The sequence below is a fragment of the Podarcis muralis genome, chromosome 5 (genome assembly GCF_964188315.1).
Source record: "Podarcis muralis chromosome 5, rPodMur119.hap1.1, whole genome shotgun sequence".
In the NCBI taxonomy this organism is placed as follows: Eukaryota; Metazoa; Chordata; class Lepidosauria; order Squamata; family Lacertidae; genus Podarcis; species Podarcis muralis.
This window is the reverse complement of record NC_135659.1, coordinates 20,624,592-20,651,404: the sequence shown is the minus strand read 5'-3', so window position 1 is coordinate 20,651,404 and position 26,813 is coordinate 20,624,592. Positions and strand designations below refer to the sequence as shown.

General features: G+C 42.9%; 2 protein-coding genes across 2 annotated transcripts; both read left to right on the top strand.

The window, feature by feature from the left end:
• The first annotated feature begins 1,292 nt into the window (after positions 1–1,292).
• LOC114598426 (complement factor H-like) lies at positions 1,293–11,563 on the top strand. The gene is made up of 7 exons (XM_028732090.2): positions 1,293–2,015; positions 3,326–3,490; positions 5,087–5,278; positions 7,232–7,269; positions 7,742–7,958; positions 8,928–9,128; positions 10,011–11,563. Exons 1-7 carry the CDS (start codon positions 1,952–1,954, stop codon positions 10,271–10,273), a joined length of 1,140 nt encoding a protein of 379 aa, XP_028587923.2. The 5' UTR covers positions 1,293–1,951; the 3' UTR covers positions 10,274–11,563.
• A 3,815-nt stretch (positions 11,564–15,378) lies between these two features.
• Positions 15,379–26,207, top strand: LOC114598645 (coagulation factor XIII B chain-like). The gene is made up of 5 exons (XM_028732546.2): positions 15,379–15,562; positions 17,820–17,996; positions 19,892–20,080; positions 21,243–21,419; positions 24,572–26,207. Exons 1-5 carry the CDS (start codon positions 15,502–15,504, stop codon positions 24,763–24,765), a joined length of 798 nt encoding a protein of 265 aa, XP_028588379.2. The 5' UTR covers positions 15,379–15,501; the 3' UTR covers positions 24,766–26,207.
• Positions 26,208–26,813: the final 606 nt, after the last annotated feature.

Sequence of the window (26,813 nt, the reverse complement as noted above, 5' to 3'; positions counted from 1 at the left end):
GCGCTGGCTGCTACCACATTCACCTCTGTGCACAGACACCCCCTTTACTGTTGCCACTAAAATTAAAAAAAGGTAAAGGACCCCTGGATGGTTAAGTCCCATCAAAGGTGACTATGGGGTTGCGGCGCTCATCTCGCTTTCAGGCCGAGGGAGCCGGCATTTGTCTACAGGCAGCTTTCTGGGTCATGTGGCCAGCATGACTAAACCGTTACTGGTGCAATGGGACACCATGACAGAAGCCAGAGTGCACAGAAACGCTGTTTACCTTTCCACCACAGTGGTACCTTTTCATCTACTTTCACTGGCGTGCTTTTGAACTGCTAGGTTGGCAGGAGCTGGGACAGAGCAATGGGAGCTTACCCCGTCGCGGGGATTCAAACCGCCGACCTCCCGATCAGCAAGCCCAAGAGGCTTGTTAGTTTAGACCGCAGCGTCCCATACCTGCCTCCTGTGCCGCCACATGCCATAGCTGCTGTGGCAACTTCCTCTGCATCTCTGGTGGTGGGCAGGCAGGGAGGATGACGTAGAGACGGTGGCCTTTTCTGTTTTGCTTGAATGTCAGGGACTGGCATTCTGGCTCCTGCCTTGCGGGTGGTGTCACATCCCATAAATCACCACTCCCCACTCCTGGTCCCCTGCCTCTGCCATACACTTTTCAGAGCCCTGCCACAAAGGTGGAAAAATCTCCCCCACCGGCCTTGTCTCCTGCTCAAGACCCTCTTGGCGCAATCAAGGGCTGTTTTGTCGACTTCATCTAACCCTTTCATCTGGAAATCCTGGTTTTCATCTCCATCTCACTCTGGTACCCAGTGAAATGTCCTCGCTCAGAATCTCCATCAGGGTCCATCCATTGACAGTTAGTCCCTGAAATGGTTGCTTAGCAATGGGATGGAAGATTCTTCAGAAGAGAGTGAGGAGCAGCCTGCTTCACTGCCTGCTTCTTTAAAGGAACAAAATCTTTATTATTGTTGTTGTTGCATCTTAGTTTTGTTTTCCTTAGAAAGGAGCAAAATTAGGCATTCGAGTAGAAAAAGAAGACAGAATATATCAGATCTCATATTTTAAGACTTATGCCTCGTCACTACCAGTGTACGATGATTTAAAAAGTCTGAAAACAGAGTCAGAAAATGGCTTATCCAGGCAGTTTTGTCTCCAAGCAATTCTCTGTGATGACACAAAGGACACAGAGGATGGGACAGTGTGTATGTCATCCAAATGTTCTGACCTCCTGACATCATAATGAGGTGACCAAAGAGTGCTCGGTCTTCTTTCAGAATCCCATTACTCTTTGCCACCACTTTCTTACAGATTTCGCTGAAGGTTTCAACCTCATCAGGGAAATTCTTCATTGGTGGGTTGGTTTTGAGTTACTCTGGTTCCGAAGTCAGCATTACTTTGCTTTCTTATTTCATACGCTTTTTCCAGAGGAGCTGCTTTTACTGTGGAGAAAATAAGGAGATTGCGCACCTGAGCACAAGCATTATCCTGGTGTTGAAAACAATTTACTGATGCTGACAGGGCATCCTTGTCTCTTCCAACCCGTAGTTTGTGTAATGTTATATTAAGATCTGCTCTGCTCACCCTGCACCAATTCTCTTATCTCAGACAGGAGGGACCCTCTTTGCTTTGCTGTGATGTATGTGAACAGGGCCACACAGGTTCTATATGAAGGCCGGACTTTGTTTTAGTCCTTAATACTAGGATGGCAGTACAAAACATCTCTGCGGGTTTGCAAACCGTTTCAGTGCTGAATGCTGGTAATGCTTTCTTTCCCTCGATGCTATGCCAAACAAGGGTGCTTCAAAAGACACAATAAAAAAAAAGAAACCTAGGCATAGGGTAGAAAGAAAGAACTGAACTGGTGCAAGAAAAGGAGAAGAAGTATATTCACAATGTCAGTCCTTGCAAAATGCAGTCACAGAAGGGGAATCCTCTATTCTGCTGAAGCATAATGAAGAACCGGCTGTTCTGTATTGTTTCATTTCTTCTATGGACATGCTGCACATTCCAACATGGTAAGATATTAAGTTGAAAGACAAACATTTCATGCAGTGAAAGAGCATAAATAAAGAAATTATTTATTTCAGAAGACCTCTAGAACTAAGGCTAGGAACTAAATTCAGGTCTGCGTTTTTGTCCGTTAAAGCTGTGGCATTCTGCGAATAATTCCATCAATAGTTCCAAGAATAATATAGTGGTAGTGCTAAGCTGTTTTGCATGAATTTGTGTTTGCAGGGCCATTTGATAGGCAAGGACAGGGTATACAATGTGTTGCCCTCCCTATGTTGTGGGACTCCCACACCTATCAACCCCAACCAGGTCGGTCAACATACAGAAATCACAGGATTCCAGCAACATCTGGAGGGCATCCATCCTAGTCTTAAATTTTTCAAAAAAATGGATTTTAACGTATTTTAAATTGCTGCAACCTGTCCTGGGATCCAGTCATAAAGGCAGGTAAGAAATATATTTATGATTCTGATTGCCCTGGGTTAGAAATTTAGGTGTAGTGATTACGTTACATTTATTGAACAGATTTATTATTATTATTACTATTGAATGATTCCGCTCTTATTTGCGAAATCTTGTGTTTATATCATCAAAATGCTTTGATATATAGGGCATTTTGTATGCCACCACTGATAGTAATATTAATAATAATTTTATTATTATTTATATGCCGCCCATCTGATTGGCTTGCCCCAGCCACTATGGGCAGCTCCCAGCAAAAATTTAAAAACACAATAAAATATCAAAGCTTCCCGATACAGGCTTGCCTTCAGATGTCTTCTAAAAGTCAGATAGTTGTTCATTTCCTTGACATCTGATGGGAGTGTGTTCCACAGGGCGGGTGCCAATACTGAGAAGGCCCTCTGCTTGGCTCCCTGTAACTTCACTTCTAGCAGTGAGGGAACTGCCAGAAGGCCCTCGGAGCTGGACCTCAGTGTCTGGGCTCAACGATGGGGGTGGAGACGCTCCTTTAGAAAACTTTAACTTTTAGTGGTGTTGTATTGGCTATACATCAATGTGTTGCTATTGCTGTAATTCTGATTTTTGTTGTTGTGATGGTTGGTGTTGTGATGTATTGTTCCCATTGCTGTTAAAAACAAGAGAGGGCATTATTTGAAAACACTGGAATCCAATGATGTCATCTGGATGCTCCTTAAAAAGTGAGTGAGCCAAGGATGCTAATGCCCAGAGAAAACACCTGGTGTGGAAGTGACCTTTGATTTGTATTCAGGAACTTACAGCTTTGATCAATTATCATTCTACTTTGAAAAGGATTTTTCTTTAGTGACTATGATGATGCTAAATGCAATTTCAGTGTGCACGCCTGACATTGATTTTGGAGTAATCATAGAGAATAAAAGAGCTCAATATCTGGAACGTGACCGGTTACAGTACAAGTGCTTCCCTGGGTATGAATTGGAAGGGTCTGGCTGGATAACATGTAAGGAAGATGGATGGACCCCTCGTCCAAAGTGTTTTGGTGAGTGGACTATTTCTGTCAACTTTTAGGTAACATGGATAGGGCACACTGTGAAACTGGATAACTCCAGCATTTGTGGATCATATGTACTTATCTCAAAATAAAATTATATTGTTGGAATTGGATTGGATATAGCACAACCCACCCACCCCATAACAATGTACTTTTATCGGGTAGCCACAATTACAGGAAATGGCTTTAACTGGCTAGCTAAACCAGGTGAGGGCAGCCAATGGGTCTCAAACTCGCAGTGAGCTACATGTGAAGACAGGCTCTGGTGGATTAAGCATACAAGACCAATAGTGGGTCCAACGGTCAAGAAGGTGGTTTCTGCATGTGCTGTAGATGGGGCTTGTCAACCTGGGAAGGTAGCTTATCTAGGAGAAGGAAATCTCTGATCCTAAACCTCCTCTGCCTTTTGGGATATCTTCAAGAGAAGAAAAGGCTACACAAATCCAGAGTGGAGTCCCTTATAGGGTTGGAAGTCTCCTTCCAGGAACTCTTGCAGCCAAGCTGGTGCCACACATATTGCTCTGCTTTCCTTTGGACCACATCAGTGAAGCCAAGAGGCCGGTCTTGTCATCTGGGTAGCCCAGGACCTCCATACACACCGCCCAGGCTTGCACCCCAGCGAGCTCATTTCGGTGCTGCTAATGTAGCAGTTTGACTTAGCTTCCATCTGAACATATGTAGGCACTCTACATCAGGGCTGGGGAATCTGTAGCCCTCCAGATGCTGTTGGACAACGCCTAAATTCCCTGACATTTGGCCCTGCCAGCTGTGACTGATGTTCAGCAACATCTGGAAGGCCACAGGTTAGCCACACCTGCTCTAGGTGATCAGGACTCCTGGTTTTATAGAAGTAACAATTGCATGGAGTGCTAATGCTAATGTGCACAGGGATTGATTTGAAAAGGTTGCCCTCAACATCTAGGCCAGGCTTCCTCAACCTCGGCCCTCCAGATGTTTTTGGCCTACAACTCCCATGATCCCTAGCTAGCAGGACCAGTGGTCAGGGATGATGGGAACTGTAGTCTCTAAACATCTGGAGGGTCGAAGTTGAAGAAGCCTGGCCTAGATGTTGAAGGCTAGGAACAATGGACCAATGAGGCTGAAGGGAGCTGGAATCCAGATACACTTGGAAGGATATACAGTGGTACCTCGGGTTACATACACTTCAGGTTACATACGCTTCAGGTTACAGACTCCGCTAACCCAGAAGTAGTACCTCGGGTTAAGAACCTTACCTCAGGATGAGAACAGAAATCGCACAACGGCAGCAGCGGGAGGCCCCATTAGCTAAAGTGGTGCTTCAGGTTAAGAACAGTTTCAGGTTAAGAATGGACGAATTAAGTACTTAACCCGAGGTACCACTGTAATCTGAAAAGGGATATAATATAAAAAATATCATTTGAACCCAAGTTAATATGTGGGTTAATTTTCCTTCAGAATTGAGCAAAAACTGGATGTCATTTGTAGGCCATAGAGTTATAAGCTACTCCTAGGGATCCAATTAATCTAAAGTCAGACCTGGAAGGCTAAATAGGAGAAGCCAATTCCAAAGATGACCCCGTCTCTTTCTTCCTTTTCTTTCAGCACCCTGCACTATCACAAAACAACAGCTGGAAGCCAGAAACCTGCTTTTGTACGGTGGGCAAAAACATTCAGAATTGATTAAAAATGCACGTACAATGGAATTCATATGCGTGAAAGGATACATAATAATCTCTCCTTCTGTGAGAACGTGCATTGATGGGAACATGGACCTGCCATCCTGTAACCCTGTCGGTAACTGCATTGATAATGCTATTTCACATCAGTTGGGTGGTTTATCTGAAGGGTATGGGGTGTGTGTTTCTGCTGTGTTTGAGCTGGTCTGCTGACACCATCAACTTTTGGCTCTGCTTTCGCCCAGGTTCAGTGCAAAATGGGTCTTTGCTTTATGCAGAAAACCCACAAGCACATCACCTTCCAGTTTAAAAGCATCTCCCAGTACCTTCTCCCATTTGCTTGGATAGCCTCTAAATCCCTTAATCTCCTACCAATGAGTTGAATTCACCACCATCATAATGATCATTGGATCCAGCTGTTGTTGTGTAAAATGACCTTAATAAAATCCTATTGGATTGCTTACACAAACCACTGCTGGCTGCCTATGGAAGTGAACACAAACGTTTCTATGTGAGGATAAATTCATCTGCCTAGTTTTGTTGTCACCAAAGCCAGGAAATACAAGCTACAGTGGTACCTCTGGTTAAGAACTTAATTCGTTCCAGAGGTCCGTTCTTAACCTGAAACTGTTCTTAACCTGAGGTACCACTTTAGCTAATGGGGCCTCCCGCTGCCGCCGCGCCACCGGAGCACGATTTCTGTTCTCATTCTGAAGCAAGTTCTTAACCTGAGGTACTATTTCTGGGTTAGTGGAGTCTGTAACCTGAAGTGTCTGTAACGTGAAGCATCTGTAACCCGAGGTACCACTGTAGTTTGTTGCATTGTCTAGGTTTTTTATCGTTTTACCTCTGGGAAGGAGGAACAGGGTAAGAAGAGGATGGGAGTCTGGTGAGGTATTTGGAAAGGCTTTGTGGGACAGATTTATAATAATAAAATAATAATACCATAATTTATTATTTATACCCCGCCCATCTGGTTGAGTTTCCCCAGCCACTCTGGGCGGCTTCCAATCAAGTGTTAAAAACAATACAGCATTAAATATTGAAAACTTCCCTATGATTTAGCCTATGAGCTGCTAGCTCCCCACTCCTGCATAATAGTGGACATGACTATGAGCTTGATATGGAAACAAACAAGCTCATGCCTTCCAACATCCCAGTGAAAATAGGGATGCTCAATTCAATAATAGTAAGAGTAAGAGTAGTAGTAATAGTAATAGTAGTAGTGGTAACAACAACGACAACAACAACAACAATACCCCAGCCACTCTGGGCAGCTTTCAACATACATAAAAGCATAATAAAATGATACAGGGCTGCCTTCAGATGTCTTCTAAAGGTTGTACTGTATAGTTACTTACCTTCTTGGCCCGGGGGGTCATGTAACTCCATACTGTCCAACATTTATCAGATGAAAATAGGGATGTCCTAAAGAGAAGCAGGACATTCCAGGATTAAAACAGAAACCAGGACAGCTTCTGTAAATCCAGGACTGTCCTTAGAAAATAGGGACATTAGGAGGGTCTGCAAGCTACCTGAGACATATGTGCAGTGGTTTTATATTGAACTTCTCAGGTGGAAGCAACCAAAGGACTAATGCTACTCTGGTAGCATTTAAATCAGACTTTTGCCTTGATCAAAATTCACCTCCCTTTCCCTCACAGAGCCCTGTGCTATCTTACTCAATGAAACAGGAAGCTAGTAAACAGAAGAATGTATGAGAATATTTTTTTATAATGCACTTACATTGATGATTCGATTGCAAACCAGAACATGCCATTTCAAAAACCTTTCCACATCTGTTTTTACACGCCACTGCAAACCAAAGTGTAATGTCCGCTTAGTTTGAACTGACTGGTAGGGATTGTGCCTCTTTCCATGAAGTAACTTTTGACAACGATCATATATGCCTTCAGATCGGAGACCACAGGTGTTAGAGATTTATGGGCAACAGAGGTGTGGCACATGCCTCCAGCATCACACAGAGATGTTAGATGCTAGAAAGGGCATTAATAAGATAACTTACCTATTCTACCGTTATAACATATGTTATTCCATTGGGTCATTCCAGTGTCTGACCAAGAGACTTCCGTCACTGGTGACATCCCTGCCAGTGCCACCACTTCCAAGAATCTGCTGCTGCTAGCATCAGATCTCTCCACACCAGGTACCAGAATGATTCAATGCCCCCTGTTACCCATTAGGCTGGAATAGGGATGGAACAATCTGCCAGTCCCTCAGTTTCTCATTTTTCTCAGTCTTAAGTCCATGGGGCAAAACTCAGCTGAGAGGGGTGTCCTAAAACAGGGAAGAAGGGATTAAACAATCCTCCCATATTGCCGCTGCTCCAGTCAAATTTGCAGTCCCCTTCTTGTGCAATTGATTTTCATTTAAAAAAACACTGGAAGATCATATCACTGATCTCCATTGCAATGCATTTTGACCTGAGGCTAAGTGCTTGCAGGATGGCAGCCACTGTTGATTGCTGGGGTGGCTAGTTTGCATTCTAGAATGATCATTTAATTTTAAAAGCCATGTGGTGGTGGTTATATGTTGCAACTACTGAGCGGTATTGAGGAAGACATTAACCGTACTTCCTAAAATTCCTTTTTCTGTTTCACCACAAGTGATGTGCACTGCCCCAGAAATAGGTGGCGGCAACTTCTTTCCTGTAAAGAGTCAGTACAAATTTGAGGAAGTGATCTCTGCTAAATGTAATCAGGGATATCAGCTGGAAAGCCGCAAGAGCTCTTTTAAATGTACAAAGTATGGCTGGTTACCATCTCCAAAGTGTGTACGTAAGTAATTTTCATGTTGTAGTATTTTTTCCCCCATGTAGTGTTAATCTCAATGACTGATAATGGAATCTGTTTTGTATTTTTGATGGTTTTTCATCTACTTTTCCCCAAGGTGTGTGTTATGTACTGAAGTTCTCACCCTGGGCCAGCAGGGGGATACTGTAGATAGTTCAGGTCCACATATGCAAATAAGGGATCGAAAGTGACGTTCAGTGATTGGATAGTTACAGAAAATGGTTACTGTTGCGTTCTAGTGGAGCTCTATATAAGCAGGCTGCCTGAACCCTTCAGTTCAGTTCTGTTCTGACCTGTGAATAAACAAGAGCTGTTTGAAGAATCGCTGTGTCGTCTGATATGTTCACCCACAATTTAACAGTGTGTTTATATCATATGCCAGGGCTGGCATTCTGAATTGGCCACTTGTATGGTTTCAAGTACCAGTTCCTCTCTGAACCATAAACCCCACCTCCAGTTCTTAAATCCACTAGCACACTAAACAAGTTGTCTATACTGAATTGTTGAAAGAACCCTGAAGAGAGAGCAATGGTATCGGTCTGGCTCAAGGCCTTACATTCCCAATCCAACAAACTGTGGATACACACAGTGGAAGCCATTTGACTTCTGAGGTGCATTCGAAAATGGAAGCCATTCGAAAACCCAAACGTTCAGCAACGGAGACATTCAAAAACTGAGGTACCACAGTATCCCTACACAATTATGTTGATCCTCGTGGAAAACCATTCCAGTATCAGAGCCACATTACAGGGACCAATATCAGAGCCACATTACAGGTTCCATAAGAATAATAGGAAATATTCACAATTCACAGAGTTTAGGACTGGCGAGTCAATGGGGCTATTAGGCTAACATTGGAAAAACCTGCATTAACAAACAGAATCGAGTACCGTCAAGCAAAATAACTGAAGGTGTTTATCTGTTTTAACAGTCTCTGTTTTATCTCTTTCAAAGCAAAGCAATGTGATTATCCCCATATAGAGAATGGAGCACTATCTTGGTCTAACACATACTACAGTGATGTCTATTTTCCAAAAAAGGAGGGACAGACAATTAGTTTCAGATGCAAGCACGGCTTTCTGCCAGAAAATAAAAAGTACTGGTATAGAATTAGATGCACCAGTTTGGGCTGGGATCCAGAACCGAAATGTTTCAGTAAGTGTATGTTTCTCTTATTCTCTAAGAAGGCACCAGCAACATTAATGATGGCTGCTGAGGTGCTTTCAAAGAGTTAGTCTACCTAAGATGGAAATAGCATATAAGTCAAAAGCAGGGCTGACCCGTTCTATTTTGTCACCTGAGTCAAAACAGAAAGGTTCCACTCCCGCTCTGCTGTTCCTCTGTCAAAGACTCACTTAGTGGGGTTGCATGGCTGTAGCTTCCAGGATGCGGCAAGATCTTACGAGAGATTGGAGAGATATTGCCGGAACCCAGAAGCTGGATGCAACTGAAGGCTGCCATAGCTCTCTGGTTCTGGCACCTTCCTTCTATGTTTTTCCCACCTGACATTTCAAACTTGCTTGTAAATATGAGCCCTTTCTTGGTATTTTGAACCCCTTGCGCAACGAGGGAGATTTGGGATGCGCGTGCAAGTCCCCACCCACTCCTTATCACATGGGTTTCGAATGCCTGAATAGGGCTAGAATTTGCAAACATTCATTCCAAACCTGCTTTAGGACAATCCTTGTGTGTGCACGCCATGATTCTGCAGGCATGCCTAAAAAGAGCTGAATATCATATTGGGTGTAGCAGAATGTAGCATTCAGAGAATCTTGGTTCTTTCATTTTTTAAAAAAGTAAGTTTCTTAGGAGCTTATACTAGGAAGCTGCCTTATACTAAGCAAGAGACTCTTGGTCAGTATTGCACAGTGTGATGCCATTCAATATTTGGCAGTGGATTTCCATGATTTCATACAGGGGCCTGTTCCATAGCTGGACCAGGATGTCCAAATGTATTTTGCGTACTGTTCTCTAATAAAGGTTTTGTAAACATCTCCTCCCTTTACATTCATGCACATGTATTCATTTTGCCTTTAGGACTGTGCACCCCTCCTAAACACTTGCCACATGGTGAAGTAATTTACGACTCTAAGAATAACTTCATCGAGGGTGATAACGTTTCGTTTCGTTGTGATGCAGGATATCGACCTGAAAATCAAGCAACGGCCACGTGTACAAAAAATGACTGGTCGCCTACTCCAAGCTGTTCCTCCCTGTGTAAGCTTTACTTGATAACTGATCAATACACCTCGGATTGTGGATACAGCCTATCTGATTCTGCCTTAAACAAGCCGCATTAACTCCATACCCTTACTTCCATGATAGTTCTGTACCAACAAATTCCTTTAATAAGGTTTTGGGGGGACATGGAATAGAACTGCATGCCTCCGGGCTGACTTAAGGCTCATCCACACTCCTGTTTGTCCCATGATTTCTAAGCAGGGGTTGGAGACGATTTTCTTTTGTCCCACTGCTTTCCCTGGGAAAACCCATTGTTTACTGCTGAGTCGGAACAAACACCGATCTGCAGAAAACTCGATGGATGTTTGTTCCGATTCAGCAGTAAACAGCAGGTCTTTCTGGGCAAAGCGGTGGGGCGAAAGAAAAACCTATAGGACCTAGATATCAAATAGATATGTGGACGAGCCCTTAGCTTTCAGTGTGATCCTATAAATCCTTTATTTACAGTGGCACATTTCTGTATTTGCACTGCAGCCCAAACAGGAAATTAGATTAGGTTTCATAAATGGTTCCACAGCAATCTGCTCAGATTTATGAGACCAGAGGCTCAGTCCTCTGGTCTAGGCAAGATGGTTGCCACTGACTTGGCTGGATATGAGCAAGTAGTATTCAGCAAGAGAAAAACTTCAGAAATGCTATTTGCTATTTGGCAGGATTCTGGCTCACCCCAGTGGCTAATCATTTGTGACCTCCAACCTGTATAGGCAATGGATTTGTTTCTTCTCTCTTCCCCATCTGGATGGGAATTGGCGGATGGTTTATTTATTACCTCAAAAAAGGATTAAAATTCCAATAACAGTTAAATAACAACAGGTGGCTGCTACTGCTGTGCTCCCTTAGTAGAAATATTATAGTTCGCTAAACCAGTTGCCTTTCTGAATCTCAACTGAGGGACAAGGAGGGATATTCACAGCTTGGACACTAGGCTAATGGCTTTGGGTTGACTTGCTACCATAAGAGATAATGAGCAATCAAAACAAAGACTCAGAAATACTGAAAATGATGCCCGGCTGATGTTGGATTCTATTTCTCATGGGCCTGGAGCAGATCAGGGATATTGGGAGGAGCCCCAGGAACACACAAAGAACATCATTTTAGCTATCCTTGCTCTGCTGAAAGGGTGCCAATTTGTATAAAATATGGGTCGGGGGGAGGAAAGTCCTGCCCCCACAACATTTGAATAGCAATGCCTATCAATTTTTGGGAGGCAGCCCCCTGAAATATTTTATTGGGGGAGCGGCGGTGAAGGGACCTTTGCCCCTAGGAGTTGGCTCCTGTGCTCTGCTAACTGTACAGTGAGTGTTCTCAATTCATTCCCATCAGCAAGCTTCATTTCGCAACACTTTTTAGTGCTGCACACTAGCACAGTGGTACCTCGGGTTAAGAACTTAATTCGTCTGGAGGGCCGTTCTTAACCTGAAACTCTTCTTAACCTGAGGTACCACTTTAGCTAATGGGGCCTCCTGCTGCCGCCGCCGCATGATTTCTGTTCTCACCCTGAAGCAAAGTTCTTAACCCAAGTTACTATTTCTGGGTTAGAGGAGTCTGTAACCTGAAGCGTCTGTAACCAGAAGCATCTGTAACCTGAGGTACCATTGTATAAAGAATCTAACATATGTTGTATTTCCTCAACCCCCCCAATAACATTACAGCTGCATCCAGATTTGCGAGAAGACTTCAGTAGGTCAACCTCACCAGCGCCTGGAGATTAATGTATATATGCTATTTATTTTTATATGATTTGAATTCTTTCTTAATTTTATCATTATGGATGTTGTTTGTTTGTATTCATGCTGTTAGCTGCCTTGTGTAGAAAGTCACAGTACAAATAAATTATTTTTTTTAATATAAAAAATAGCAAGATTTTATATCTGTAATAACTCCACCCTTTATTATACATATGTCACAATGTTGTGAACTGAAGCATTTATTTAACAGGGGCTAGGGCTATAGCACTCCTCCATCAGGGACCCTTGGAGGGTAACTCTATTTGATGTAGGTCATAGGGCCCTCCAAGTGGTGATTTACCCTTAGATGGACTCCCAGCAGATGGGTTGGAGAGATATAATTTGGCTTCACCCAATGCCTATGCCAAACGATTCACATCTGTAACCAATAAAGTTGTGGCCTATTTGAATCCATAAAACCATATGCTGTGTCATGTTGGTTATTCACCCCTTAGGCAACTGTGGGGTCATGGGGTCTTGGCTCGCAACTAATTTTACATAAAGTTAGGCAAACCAAGAAAAGGCTTGAGTATTCACAGAAAACTTAAATAGAGCACTGGAAGAAATTTGTGGCACTTAACTAGGTGGTTGTGTTTTTTATTTATAAAGGCTAAGATAATAAAGGCATAAACTGGTAAAATGAATTGAAGTCCAAATTTTACAGCAAGTTCTAACAGAAATAATGAAAAGTAATATGAATATATGGGTTGCACACTTAAGCTCTAAAAGCAGAAAATGGCTCAAACCAGGTTTCCCCATGCGGAACAAAATAAGCGTTCTACCACAGCCAGTTAAAGGGCATCCTATGTAGTACTGTATCTTGTTTGTACACTGGGGACTAGGGGGAGGTGCCTGACACCTGAAAAGCCAGCCTAGATGAAGGCAGTATTGTTTCAAGGGGGGCGGGATATGTCTATATATAGAAAGGAGCATTACTGGATGCCAAGATCCAAGTGTCTTTGGTGAGAGAACCCTAGCAGAGATTTAAAATCACAAAACATGCAGCAAAGCAAAGTGTGGAAACGTGGGCTGTTAGACCTTTAAAATATGCCTTTCTCAGTTCCTTTCAAAGTTTCTCTCTTCCCCTTGCACAGAAAAAGACCGCAGGTTTAGTAAGTTAAAAATGATTTACTTACAAACCCACCAAAGGTCAGAATCATGTGCTATTTCATACAGTGTTCAGAAGAAGTTGCACAGGAAGTAAAACTTTGCTTAGCAACTATGACTTGTCAACTGTGGAGATCCTGCAAGCAGGGCCCGAGTGCAACAGCATCCTCCCCACTTGTGATTTCCAGGACCTGGTATTCAGAGGCATACCCAGCAGCATAGCCGCAACCCCGTCAAGAGCCAAGCGGGGCCACATTGCGCTGCCTGCCCACGCATGCAGGTGGCAATCCTGGTGGCTTGCCACAACACTTGGAGGATGAATCTGTTGGGATACTGCCGGGGAGATGGTGGCATTTGGCAGGCCCCCAGCTGGCTCCAGCCACCGGCCGGTACAGCATCAATCAGTGACACGAGCCTCAGATATGTTTAGAAGCTGTGCACCCTCATATCTGCAGAATGAATAAATCCTCGCAATGGAAGTGGTGGACATGTGTAAGCATTATTTACAGCATTTTATTCAGCATAGTTCAGGAACAAAGGAGAAACATGTCTGCTTCCCTTTGTGTCCAAGCAAACAGCAAAAACAAAAGCAATATACAAACAGAGGTTCCCAGCGAGTGCTGGAATGTAAACAGGCATGTGACACACAACAGTCATGCCTGTTCCCTTTTAAGGTGGAACAGGACTATATCCTAACAGAATCCCCCAACGCCTGTGGAGAGGAGCACCTGGCCAGGTCGCCACTTGCCCTCCTCCCTCTGTCTGCACCTGCTCACCGTTGGCTGAGTGAGGAGCAAGTGAGCGCTGGTCAGGTGGCCATTTAGTGAGGGGACTGAAGGGTGACTCGCCACAGCCTGGAGACTGAAGGGCAACTTGGCCTCAGGAATGCGGCAGAGTGCAAGGAAGGTGGACAGAGCCCTCCATCCAGTCTGCATTGAGCCTCCATGGTTGCCAGTCTCTGCTAGCCTCTACCAGCCTCTGCCAACCTCTGCCAGCCTCTGCCAGCGTCTGCCAGCCTCTGCTATGGGGATGCCTAGCTTGCTACATTTGATGAGTAAACTTGTCAAAGGACACAGTCTCCCAGTTTTATCAACCCACTGGTATCTAGAACGTTGCTTGGTAGACTTCCAGTTGGCAGCTATAAACATCTTTGCTGTTGCTGCTTCTTTTTCTTTGGCGATCACTCGTAGTCAAGTAAGATTGTCTTACATGAACATGGTTTTAACAGTGAGTCTGTAACATATTATGGAGGCCAATTCTGAATCTACATGTCCTTACACAGTGGTGACATAGGTTTCCGGGCAGAAGTTGATGACATCGAGGATTTGCCAAGCATGCCTTCCACTTAGCACGTTTCTCTCCTTTGTCCTGAGTTCGAGCGCCTTCAAAGCCTGTGACACATTTGGTAAAGGCTGTTCTCCAATTGGAGCGTTCGTAGGCCAGTGTTTCCCAGTTGTCGGTGTTTATACTACATTTTAAAAGATTTGCCTTGAGAGATTCTTTAAACCTCTTTTGTTGATCCACCAGCATTACACTTTCCATTTTAAAGTTCGAAATAGAGTAGTTTCTTTGGAAGACGTTCATCAGGCACCCATACAACATGACCAGTCCACACAGTTGCTAAAGAAAGTTTTTTATCCAGAGATCTAGGATCATTTGACTCTAAACAATGAAGTTGGAGAAGGTCCTATTATTTACACGTCATGTTACTGCACCCTCTCTCTTTTATCACGGGATGCTGGTGGTGAGGATCATGTAGACCACCTTGTGCACATTGGTGGGAAAGTATGATCTAAATAGAATAGTAAATAAATGAATGTTCAATAGTTGAGGTAAAGGTGAGCATTTTGACACTAGCTCATCTCAAAATAAGACATTCCCCCTGACAAAAGCTGCAGCCAGCTAAGGAAAGCACATCCCAATGCATTGATCGGATTTTTCCTTGCCAGAGGGGAAAGTGTGTGTGTGTGTGTGTGTGTGTGTGTGTGTGTGTGTGTACCTTTAGATTGAAGGAGGGACGGTAGTTCATGCTCTGCCCCCCCCCCCCAAGGCCCCGAATTCAATCCCTGGCAGTTTCAATTAAACAGATCAGGTAACGGATGATCTCCCTGCCTGAGAGCTGAAGCCAGTCAGACAATACTGAGCAAAAAATCTGATCTGGTACAACAAGACAGCTTCTCATGTTCCCAGTTTAGCTTTGCTTCTTTTGCTGCCCAGATTGCAACACAAAACCTACAGAGCCTTTCAACAGCAATTGCTTTTTTTAACGATTTCCTCCACCTCCCATTATTTCCCCCAGTCACCAAAGAAGGCATATGTCAGTGTTGTGGCAAACCATTAACTACAACAGGGGGAGTTGATCTCAGGCCTTGGACTCTTGTTTGGCCTCCTCTGAGCATTTCGGAGCTAGACTGCATGCGGCAGATCAAATGAAAATTGCCTGACATCCTGAGATGAACCGGCTGAGGTGCATAGTTCTGTTGCTTCTGTGGACAGGCTGTACTTCCCAAAATGGTACCGTAAGTTGTTCAGATAAAAAGGCAATTTTAACCAGGGGGAAAGGAGGTGGCCGTTCTGCTTGGTATCAAAAGGATTAACTGGTGAAGAATGGAAGAGGGTGGGCTGGTGATCATCAGGGCTGGTCCAAGACATTTTGTTGCCTGAAGCAATGGGCAGTATGCTGCTTCCTTTCCATTCCATGTACAAAAGCTGACTGGTCACCTGATCAGATAGAGGGAGGGTGCCCAAGCAAGGCCATGTTGTCACCGGAGGGGAATGGGGATGGAGGAACAAGCAGGGGCTGCCGTTGCCCCTGGCACCTGCTGCATGAGACAGTTGTCTTAATACCTAACGGCAGAGCTGACCGAAAGTGGTAAATATGAAGGGAAGCAGGTGGCGCTCAGGTCTAAGCTACTGAGCCTCTTGGGCTTGCCAATCAGAAGGTTGGCGGTTCAAATCCCCGTGACGGGGTGAGCTCCTGTTGCTCTGTCCCAGCTTCTGCCAACAAAGTAGATAAATAGGTACCGCTACGGCGGGAAGGTAAACGGCATTTCCATGTGTTTTGGTTTCCATCACACTGTTCCGTTGTGCCAGAAGTGGTTTATTCCCCCCCCCCCCCAATTTTTAAAATTAACCCCCCCCCCAATTAAACAAACAAATAGACAAACAAACATAAATCTCATCCATATTTAAACCAATCTTAGTAGCATTGTTAAGTGACTTCCTCATATCCCCCTGGTTGAATTTCAATGTATATCATTTTAACAGTTTTCCAAAACCAATATTCTTATAAAATTAACTTAATCACTTAACATCTTTCTTTCTTTCAAATTTGGCATTAAACATATTAATTCATCACATTACATATTTAAATCCTAAGGCTATCTGATATTTGCAAGCTTTTCCAATTAAGTTAACTTAACATATGTTACTAAGTAGTCTTTAAATTTCATCCATTCCTCCTGGTACTCCTCCTCCTTCTGGTCACGAGCTCTTCCAGTCAGGTCGGCTACCTCCGAAAAATCCATCATCTTCATCGACCAATCTTCCACTGTTGGTACTTCTTGTGTTTTCCAATTCTTCACTAACAAAAGTCTTGCTGCAGTTGTGGCATACAAAAACAATTTGACATCTTTCTTGGGCAATTTCAAACCTGTTATTCCAAGAAGAAAGGTCTCTGGTTTCTTAATAAATGTATATTTCAACATTTTCTTCAATTCATTATAAATCTTCTCCCAGAAGTCTTTCACTTTGGGGCAGTTCCACCACATATGATAAAAGGTACCATATTTTTCTTTACATTTCCAACATAAATTATCACTGTTATGGTATATCTTAGCTAATTTTACAGGAGTCAAATACCATCTGTACATCATTTTCATTATATTTTCCTTACATGCAGTGAACTTGACCCCTTTCTTCCACAATCTTTCCCAGTCTTCAAACATTATATTATGTCCCACATCTCTTGCCCAATCTATCATCACTGATTTAACTTGTTTATCCTTTGTATGCCATTCCAACAATAAATTATACTGGAAGCGGTTTAGTCATGCTGGCCACGACTAAATATGGATGATAAATATGGCCATGATAAATATGGATTTTCCCTTTGTATTGACTTGAATTAAATGGTGGTGTCAGTACAGGAACATCATCCTCAAAAAACCCATAACATCCATCTTCATCCTTCTATGCTATGTTGCTCAGAAGCAGTAGCTTAGGGCTGAAACAAGAAGACACAAGAGCTTCATGCTCTCCTGCATTTATTTAAATAACTATCTGACTTTTAGAAGACATCTGAAGGCAGCCCTGTTTATGGAAGTTTTTAATGTTTGATCTTTCATTGTATTTTTAATATTTTGTTGGAAGCCACCCAGAGTGACTAGGGAAACCCATCCAGATGGGTGGGGTATAAATACACAATCATCATAATCAGTCTTCAGTGAAGGAGATTCATAGTCTCTTTTACACAACTGGCAAGGAGAAGAACCGCTTTACAAGGAGGACGATACAAAGGATACTAGATAACCAGGAATGCCAACACATCCGTTGACAAAACCTCTGTAAAAACTGCCATGCTTATCAATTGGCAATAATCCCGGAAATGGAATTAAATATGATATATAATTTATTGTCAAATCTCTTCTTCAGATTGTTGTTGTTGTTTAGTCGTTTAGTCGTGTCCAACTCTTCGTGACCCCATGGACCAGAGCGTGCCAGGCACTTCTGTCTTCCTTCTTCAGATTATTAATGCTAAATATCATTCCAGTGTGTGAAAAACCACCTGAAGTTGACTTTGGGGAGACGGTAAGAGGTGAGAGAACTAAATTTCGGGAATTTGAGAATGCAAGAGTACAGTACACATGTAGCCCGGGATACGTATTGGAGGGGCCCAAGTGGACAACGTGCGATGGACAAAAGTGGACAACACCACCAAAATGTTTGGGTAAGAGATCATATTCTGTTAGCTTGTTTATTAGGGTAATTTCTAAGGGATGACTCACACAAGTCTGATGTGTAACGAGCCAGAGTTGCCAACTGTTCTCAAAAGAGCTCTCTTCATCTGGCATTCTGGTGTAGAGGAAGATTTTAAAAAGGATAAAAAGAAGAAGGGTGCCAACTTGAATAAAATATTTTGGGTGGGGGCAGGTAAGCCCTGCCCCGCATAATCGATCACAATTCACGGCACCCCCCCCCCATTTGAATGGAAATGCCCCCTCAGAGTTGGCTCCTATGAAAAGGGGAGAAAAGCAGTCAAAATAAACCATAAAATTTTGTAAAAAAAAACCAGAAGCATTTCTGTTAGGGATTGTAGAAAAAGACCAGCCAAGGAAAATAAAGAACTTATTTATGTATGCGACAACGGCGGCAAGAGTCTTAATAGCACAAGGATGGAAGAATGAGGAAATCCCGACAAAAGAACAGTGGCAAGGGAAATTGATGGATTATGTGGAACTGGAGAAATTGACATACAAACTACGAGACAAGGACAACTGTGGCTTTAAAGAAGAATGGGAACTTTTTACAAATTACTTAAAAAAACAACAAAATGAACTGGACTCCTTGACAGGTTTTGAATAAACACACACAAATTTATTATTATTAACATAATAGATAGATAATTTAAGGATCTTTACAATTTTATAATATGCAGAAAATAATACGTGTTGAAAAATCAGAGAGAGGAGCTAAGGGAAGTCTTGGGGGGAGGGAGGGAGGGTTTTTCTTGGGGAGGGGGGAAGGAAAAAATGGGGGGGTGAAGATATGTTTTTGATAATTTGTTATGTTGAAATTCTTAATAAAAACTATTAAAAAATTAACCATAAAATAACATTTAAAAACTTATCTAAAATGCTTGCTGAAATTAAAAGGACTTTGCTAGGTGCCAGCAGTACAACAGTGAAGGGACATGGCTGATGTCAGCTGGGAGAAAGTTCCATATGACAGAGTAATGAGAATTCCCCAACCCCAAAAAAAGAATTCTGGGAATTATAGGGATAGAACTAACTAAATTGCATAGAAATTTATTTATGTACGAGACTACAGCGGCAGGAATGTTACTTGCCCAAAAATGGAAAGAAGAAGAAGTCTCAGCAAAGGAAGAATGGATACAAAAAGTTATGGAATATGCAGAAATGGCAAAACTTACTGGAAGAATAAGAAATCAAGATAACAAACTTTTTATAAAAGAATGGAAATGGTCTATTGAATATTTACAGATCAGTTGTAAACAGATAAAAACACTGGCAGGATTAATGTAATAACCTGCAGCTATAGAAGAGTAAAAATATAAAGAAGATAAATAAAAGAGTAAGTTAAGTGAATTTGGATATGCAGACACAATGAAGCCTTTAACGTCCTATTCGTTTTCTCCCATTGACATGATGAAAGCTGGACCATCTGTAAATTCCTAGGCTGAGTTTAGGCTACCCTAACTACAGTAAAATGAGGGACACGGATGGCGCTGTGGGTTAAACCACAGAGCCTAGGACTTGCTGATCAGAAGGTTGGTGGTTCGAATCCCTGCGACGGGGTGAGCTCCCGTTACTCAGTCCCTGCTCCTGCCAACCTAGCAGTTTAAAAGCACGTCAAAGTGCAAGTAGATAAATAGGTGCTGCTCCGACAGTAAGGTAAACAGTGTTTCCGTGCGCTGCTCTGGTTTGCCAGAAGCGGCTTAGTCATGCTGGCCACGTGACCCGGAAGCTGCACGCCGGCTCCCTCGGCCAATGAAGCGAGATGAGCGCCGCAACCCCAGAGTCGGTCACGACTGGACCTAATGGTCAGGGGTCTCTTTACCTTTACTACAGTAAAAACACCTGCCCTTTTTTCGTCTTCTTTTAGCACCCTGTAGTATCACAAAAGAGCAGCTGGATGCCAAACACCTGCTTCTGTTTGGTGGCCGAAGGCGTTCCCACGTGATTCAACACAACGGGACACTGGAATTCCTGTGCCGGGAACGATATATCCTCCGGCCTCCTTCAGTCATGAAGTGTAATGATGGACACATGGATCTCCCATCATGCATCTCAGGTTAATGAGCTTTCAACACTTGATAATTCCTCTTGGATTATTGAAATACTCAAGGTTATCCCAATTTTACATTTGAAAGCCAGTTTGTCCAATTGCTCCTACAGATTCTGTCCCTCCTCCTCCTTAAAATAATCATAAATAAATAAGAATAAACATGTCCACCCCACCACTGAGACCATTCCATTGTAACTATCCAGCCTCCCAGAATTTCAACACCTCTTGCGGTGGTTTGACCCTTTTTTGTTTTAACAGTAGAAATCCTACAAACACCCTCCATATCTCCCCAAAATCATTTCTCCTGCATATTCCCTGTCTTACCTTAATGGCACATGTTAATTTATCATTAATTGCTATATTCCATACCTTTTTATGTCATTCTTCCATTTTATATTCTGCTTGCCCCTTCCACTTTCTAGCTATAATAATTTGTGCAGCTGTCAATAAATTTCTGAGCAAGTCCATCATAGCCTGTGCACCTTCCACCTCATCGTTAATTGATAATAATGCTACCTCTGGACTTTCAGTCAGCTTTAACCCAGTGATTTCTGTTATCTCCTTAAATACCCTTTGCCCAAAAAGAATATTGTACATATTTACACCCCCACCACATGTGAACATAACTCCCTGTTTCCCGGCATCCCCTCCAACATAACACCGAATATTCCTTGTTTATTTGTTTTAATCTGACTGGTGTTAAATATCATGTCCAAAATAATTTATAATAATTGTCTTTTATTCTTATAGACAGCATTTTCAACATACATTTCTCCCATAATTTCCCCCAGCTGTGACTATCTATCTGCCCTGTTGTCTCCTTACCCCACACCTCTTTTAATTTTCTGTCCTTTCTTAAAAGTGGTTCATGAGCCCACAGTACACCTCGTATGTCTGCAAGGTCTTCTGCTATTGGATGGATTAGGATGATGGGCTAGTAAATAATAGCAATACACAAGGGGAGCAAAACAAAATAACCAGGAACGTGCACAAAACCTATTGTTGAGGCCTCTGTAAAAAACAAAACCATAAGCTGTCATGCTTATTGAATTGTAATAAAGATGGAATCCTGGAAATGCAATGCAATTTGTTAATAATAATAATAATAATAATAATAATAATAATAATAATAATAATAATGGAATCTTGGCACTAAATATCATTCCAGTTTGTGGAGAACCACCTGAAGTGGACTTTGCAGAGACTGTAAGAAGTGTGAGAACCCAGTTTCAGGAATTTGAGAGCATAAGGGCATTTTACAAGTGCAACCCTGGTTATGTGATGGAAGGATCTGGATGGATGATATGCAATGGACAAAACTGGACAGAACCACTGAAGTGTCTGGGTAAGGGACATTTTCTGTATGCTGACAGGAAGCTTTAAGTCAGAAAGAATGAAATCTAGGATAAATTCTGAGGGCTGTTTCAAAAATCTGAGACTCTGAGCAGGAAACCTCACAGTGCAATCCTCAAGCCTTGGATATGTCACTACAAGGCTCTTAGCAAACACTTTATTAAAATTTTATTTTTACAATTCAAGCTGCAAAGCCATTTTTGCCCTGTGAAAAAAGAGAACATTTCTTTTGATCCCAAACTGATACTCACTGGTTCTTGCTAACCTCCCCCAAATAATTAAGAGTACAGTGCCACGATGGTGGATAAAATATTTTAAAATATTATACAGTACCTCTGTATATACAGCTGTATGTACAACTGATAGTGTGCGATGTGCAATGAGAGAGACATGCAGGTTTGGCTATGCAACCCAGAGACACTGTCTGCCCAGAATTACTTAGAATTCCAACAGGAGGAAGATAATAAAATCTAATTTTGTGAGAAATAAGACTTTGGACACTCTCCAAATATATTTTATGTACTTATTTAGTTTTACACTTTAGCTTTATTCTGTATTGATTTTTTAAGGATGTTTGTTCATTTTTATTTTTGTAATCTTTCATTTTTAACCACCCGGAGAACATTGTTACGTGGGCAGTGTAAAAAAAATACTAAATAACTAAATACACAAAGAAAGGGTGATTCCCAGTTAGTGGAAGAGCACATGGGATGGTTAAGGAGCATACGGATTTTCTCTGCTCTTCTGTCACCCTAACCAAGGATTCGGAATAAGTTGTGTCATTACCCCAAATACTATTGTCAGAGCTGGCTCCAGGTCCCAGCTCACAGAGGACCCACGCTAGCCGGTAGTAATGTACAAAAGTCTTTATTGAAGTACAGTTTCCATTTCCAAGCCCCAGCGCCCCAGCTCTACGTCTTAGAGGCTAGACCGGCGAAGCTCCATCTGAGTCTCCACCCCCTGTACACCAGCTTAAGACTCTAACCTTACTCCACCTCTTCCGTCTCTCCTTTCTCCTCTGGGTCCTTCTGCCCCCCGGGGTCTCCTCCTTTCTGGACTCTTCTGACGCTGACGCTGACCCCCCTGACTCCTCCCCCTCCTTTCGGCGGGCTTTGGGACCTGGCTCCCTATCCGGGCTGCCAACTGCGCCGCCCTCCTGTACATTTGAACTTGGCGCGCGCGCCCAGCCTTCCACCTTCCTCTTGACCGTTTCCTCACTCTCCGATGGAGGCGTGGCCAATCCTGACTCCTCTCCTCCCGCTGGCGGTGAGCCTCCTGGTCCCGATACCTGGGACTCCTCCCCCCTACTGCGCTCTGGTGGGGAAGCTGGTCATGATTTCCAACTGCTGCTCTCTGAGTCCCCTCTGGCCCCTTCTTCCTGGGGTGTCCCCCTAGGCACCCCCTTGCTCTGACCATGGGAGCCCCTTTCTGCGAATCTTCCGATTCGCTGGAAAGACTCAGAGACCTCGGACCGCTGTCATCGCTAACATTTCCTTCGGATTCCTCCCCCTCGCTCTCTATTTCCTCCCTTTCCCGTGCCTCTGCTCCTGAGCCCCTGACAACTATCAACATCTATTGTTTAGTTGTCTTAGTCATGTTCGACTCTCCGTGACCCCATGAACCAGAGCATGCTTTGGAAACTCTCACTTTCTTCTCAAAGCTTCTCTTTTTTTAATGTCCATGGAGTTTTCTTGGCAAAATACTGGAGTGGTTTGCCAGTTCCTTCTCCAGGTGGACCAGATTTAGTCTAAACTCTTGGCTATGACCTGTCCATCTTGGGTGGCCTTGCAGGGCGTAGCTCATAGCTTCTCTGAGTTATTTAAGCCCCTTCGCCACAACAAGGCAGTGATCCATGAAGGGGATCAACATCTATAGCAGCAGCTAAAAAGTATGGAGTCCAGTTTGTCTAGGTAAATTGCAGCCTGTTTTCCTCTGGCCATCCTTTTTGTGAAGGGGAATAAATAAATGAAGAAGGAATCACAGATGCTACCATATTGGTCTGAATAGAGGCCACACTCACCACTCCCCAAACCTGACGTGTATAAAACCTGAAGCTGTGATTTAACAGGTGCAGGCTATCAGTGGGGTCTTGCATTTGGACGAGTGTGGTACTTTAAAAAGGTAAAGGACCCCTGACAGTTAAGTCCAGTCGTGACCGACTCTGGGGTTGTGGCGCCCATCTCGCTTTACTGGCCAAGGGAGCCGGCGTACAGCTTCCGGGACATATGGCCAGCATGACTAAGCCGCTTCTGGTGAAACCAGAGCAGCGCACGGAAACGTCGTTTACCTTCACATCAGAGCGGTACCTATTTATCTGCTTGCACTTTGGCGTGCTTTTGAACTGCTAGGTTGGCAGGAGCAGTGACCGAGCAACAGGAGCTCACCCCGTCGCGGGGATTTGAACCGCCGACCTTTTGATCGGCAAGCCCTAGGCTCTGTGGTTTAGATGACAGTGCCACCCACCACTCTCACTAAACAAACTACTACGAGGCTCTGCTAATGAAATAAAACTAACAGATTCTTTTTCTTTGTGATAATTTTTCTTTGGTTTTACATATTTAAGTTTCCAATCATAACAGCACACGTCCAAAATTACAAGATTCTCCCAAATCTCTGGACTTCCGAACTTCCCCTCAACGGGTTCTATTATTAAACCTTTCCTACTGGATCTTTTTTTTAACAAACCAATTTTTTAATAATAATAAGAAGAAGAGTTTGGATTTGATATCCCGCTTTATCACTACCCTAAGGAGTCTCAAAGCAGCTAACAATCTCCTTTCCCTTCCTCCCCCACAAGAAACACTCTGTGAGGTGAGTGGGGCTGAGAGACTTCAGAGAAGTGTGACTAGCCCAAGGTCACCCAGCAGCTGCATGTGGAGGAGCGGGGAAGCGAACCTGGTTCACCAGATTACAAGTCCACCGCTCTTAACCACTACACCACACTGGCTCTCCATTGTATATAACTCCATTGTATCCATAGTTCTTGCTACAATACAAGTGTTATTGCAATCCTGCTAATGTTTTCAGCTGCTTATAGTGGTTTTTAAGATACATTATAAAATTTCCCCACTCCTTATTGAAGTTTTGGTCTTCTAAGAAGACCAGGAAGACTAACTGCTTTTTCTTTTTCTTTACCCTTTGCAGCACCCTGCAGGATCACAAAAAAACAGCTGGATTCCAAGCAACTGCTTCTGTCTGGAGGTCGGAGACATTCACATTTGGTTCAACACAATCGTACATTGGAATTTCTGTGCAGGAAAGGGTATATCATCTCAGCTCCTTTAATCAGGAAGTCTCTCGATGGGCACATGGATCTTCCATCATGTATCTCAGGATAATGATGAGCTCTTGACTCTCGGTGATCCCTCCTGAATTATCTAAAATACTTTAGGAGTTTGCTTGCTGTCTCACTCTGATATATGAAGACGACTTCTTCCAAATCCTCATCAAGGCTCTACCCTTCTTAAAAGCGATTCCCCGATTCACAGACTAGCTCAGATAGCCGGGTGGGGGCACTTGCCAAGGGCACATGACCTCACAGGTGCCAGAGTCAGACCAATGTTGCCTCCTGTCTATGCAATGCATGGTGTTCCTTCCAGGTCTCTTAACTGCTCTACGATGCCCCTGACTCCCCATGGGAGCTGGATCAGTCCCACTGAATTGGCGCTTCATGTCAGAAACTGCTCCTTTTCGTTGGGCATAATTCAGACTGAAATTCCCAGGTGTCAGAAAAGGTCATTTATGTATGCCAGTACTGTGGCCTGTGTTTTGTTAGCCCCAAAATGGAAAACAAGTGTGGTCACAACCAAAGAAGAATGGCAACTGAAGTTGACAGAAAGTGTGCAGCTTGCAGACTTAACATATAGAATAAGAGAACAAGAAGAACATATGTTTAGAGAAGATTGGAAAATGTTTTTTTGAATATATGGGAAATAACTGTGTACAGCTGAATACGCTGGCAGCATCAAGATAAATTCAACAGTGTAAATAAGTTCTGGTGAATGGAATACTGAATGGTATAGGTTTTTTTTTTGTAAAATATGCAGGGATTTATGATATGTAAAATGAACCATGGAAAGAGAAAAAGAGAAGTCATCTGCTTGGAAGGAAGCACTTTGATCCTCAGCTGGGAGTGGGAGGCTTTGCACTTTGTTGGAAATTGCATAAGTAGTACAGTGGTGCCTCGCAAGACAAAATTAATTCATTCCACGAGTTTTGTCGTCTTGCGATTTTTTTCGTCTTGCAGAGCACGGTGTCGGGAAAGTTTTGGAAAAGCTTCAAAAACCTCAAAAAGCTTTAAAAAACCTCAAAAAAGGCTACCATACCGCGTTCTATGAGTTGCTCCTCGAAGTCAAGTCGCAACTGTATTAACGGTGTTAAGAAAAAGGAAACAAACTTGCAAGACGTTTCCGTCTTGCGAAGCAAGCCCATAGGGAAAATCGTCTTGCGAAGCAGCTCAAAAAACAAAAAACCCTTTCGTCCAGCGAGTTTTTTGTCTTGCGAGGCATTCGTCTTGCGAGGTACCACTGTAAGTGTCAAGCAAGTAAACACATGACACCACAAAGCCCTTTTACACAATAAACCGAGAACTTATAGAAGAGGTTAATTTGAAGGGGGTGGGGGAGAAAGCAAAGCATGCTGACTAATTATTCTCCCCCCCTTAAGCTATTGTGCTTGCCTGTTACTGTTGATTTTTGCACTTTCCTTTTTTAAAAACAACAACACACAATTTTTATTGGTTTTTTAAATAAATACGAATACAATAACCACTAAACACTTATCCAGCAGTGCAACTGATGGTGTTGGTTTCATCCACTGTCTCTTAGACATACACTTACACATTCAAACATAATACTTAACGCAACCTCTCCGCTGAGAATATTGAGCAGTTGGTATAAGAAGTTCTTGATTTTGGTCTTTAACATAGTTAAAGACAGGGGTCCACATTCCTTGGAAGGTGTCTCTATTTGTAATGCCTTTGTCTGTTAAAAAGCTCAGACAGTGCTGTATCCCATATATTATTTTCCCATATGTTCAAGGGTATTTCTGCCTTGTTCTTCCATTGCCAAGCTATCACTAATTGTGCTGCAGTCAGTAAGAAGCCTACTAGTTTGCTGTGGTGCAGGGTGGAGCCTAAGTGCAAAATCATAGCTGTCAACTTACAGATTTGAAAATAAGGGACCAGCAGCCTCGAAAATAAGGGATCAGCAGCCAAAATAATGGATCAACAATTACTTTGATAAAATACATATTTTGTTGCATGAAAATGGCTTTCGATACCTATTAGGTCCATAAATTACCACATAGCATATATTCAACACAAAAAACAGCAACAATTTGTTGTTGACAAAGGACAGTTGGACATAGAAAGGGCCCCATTACCTTC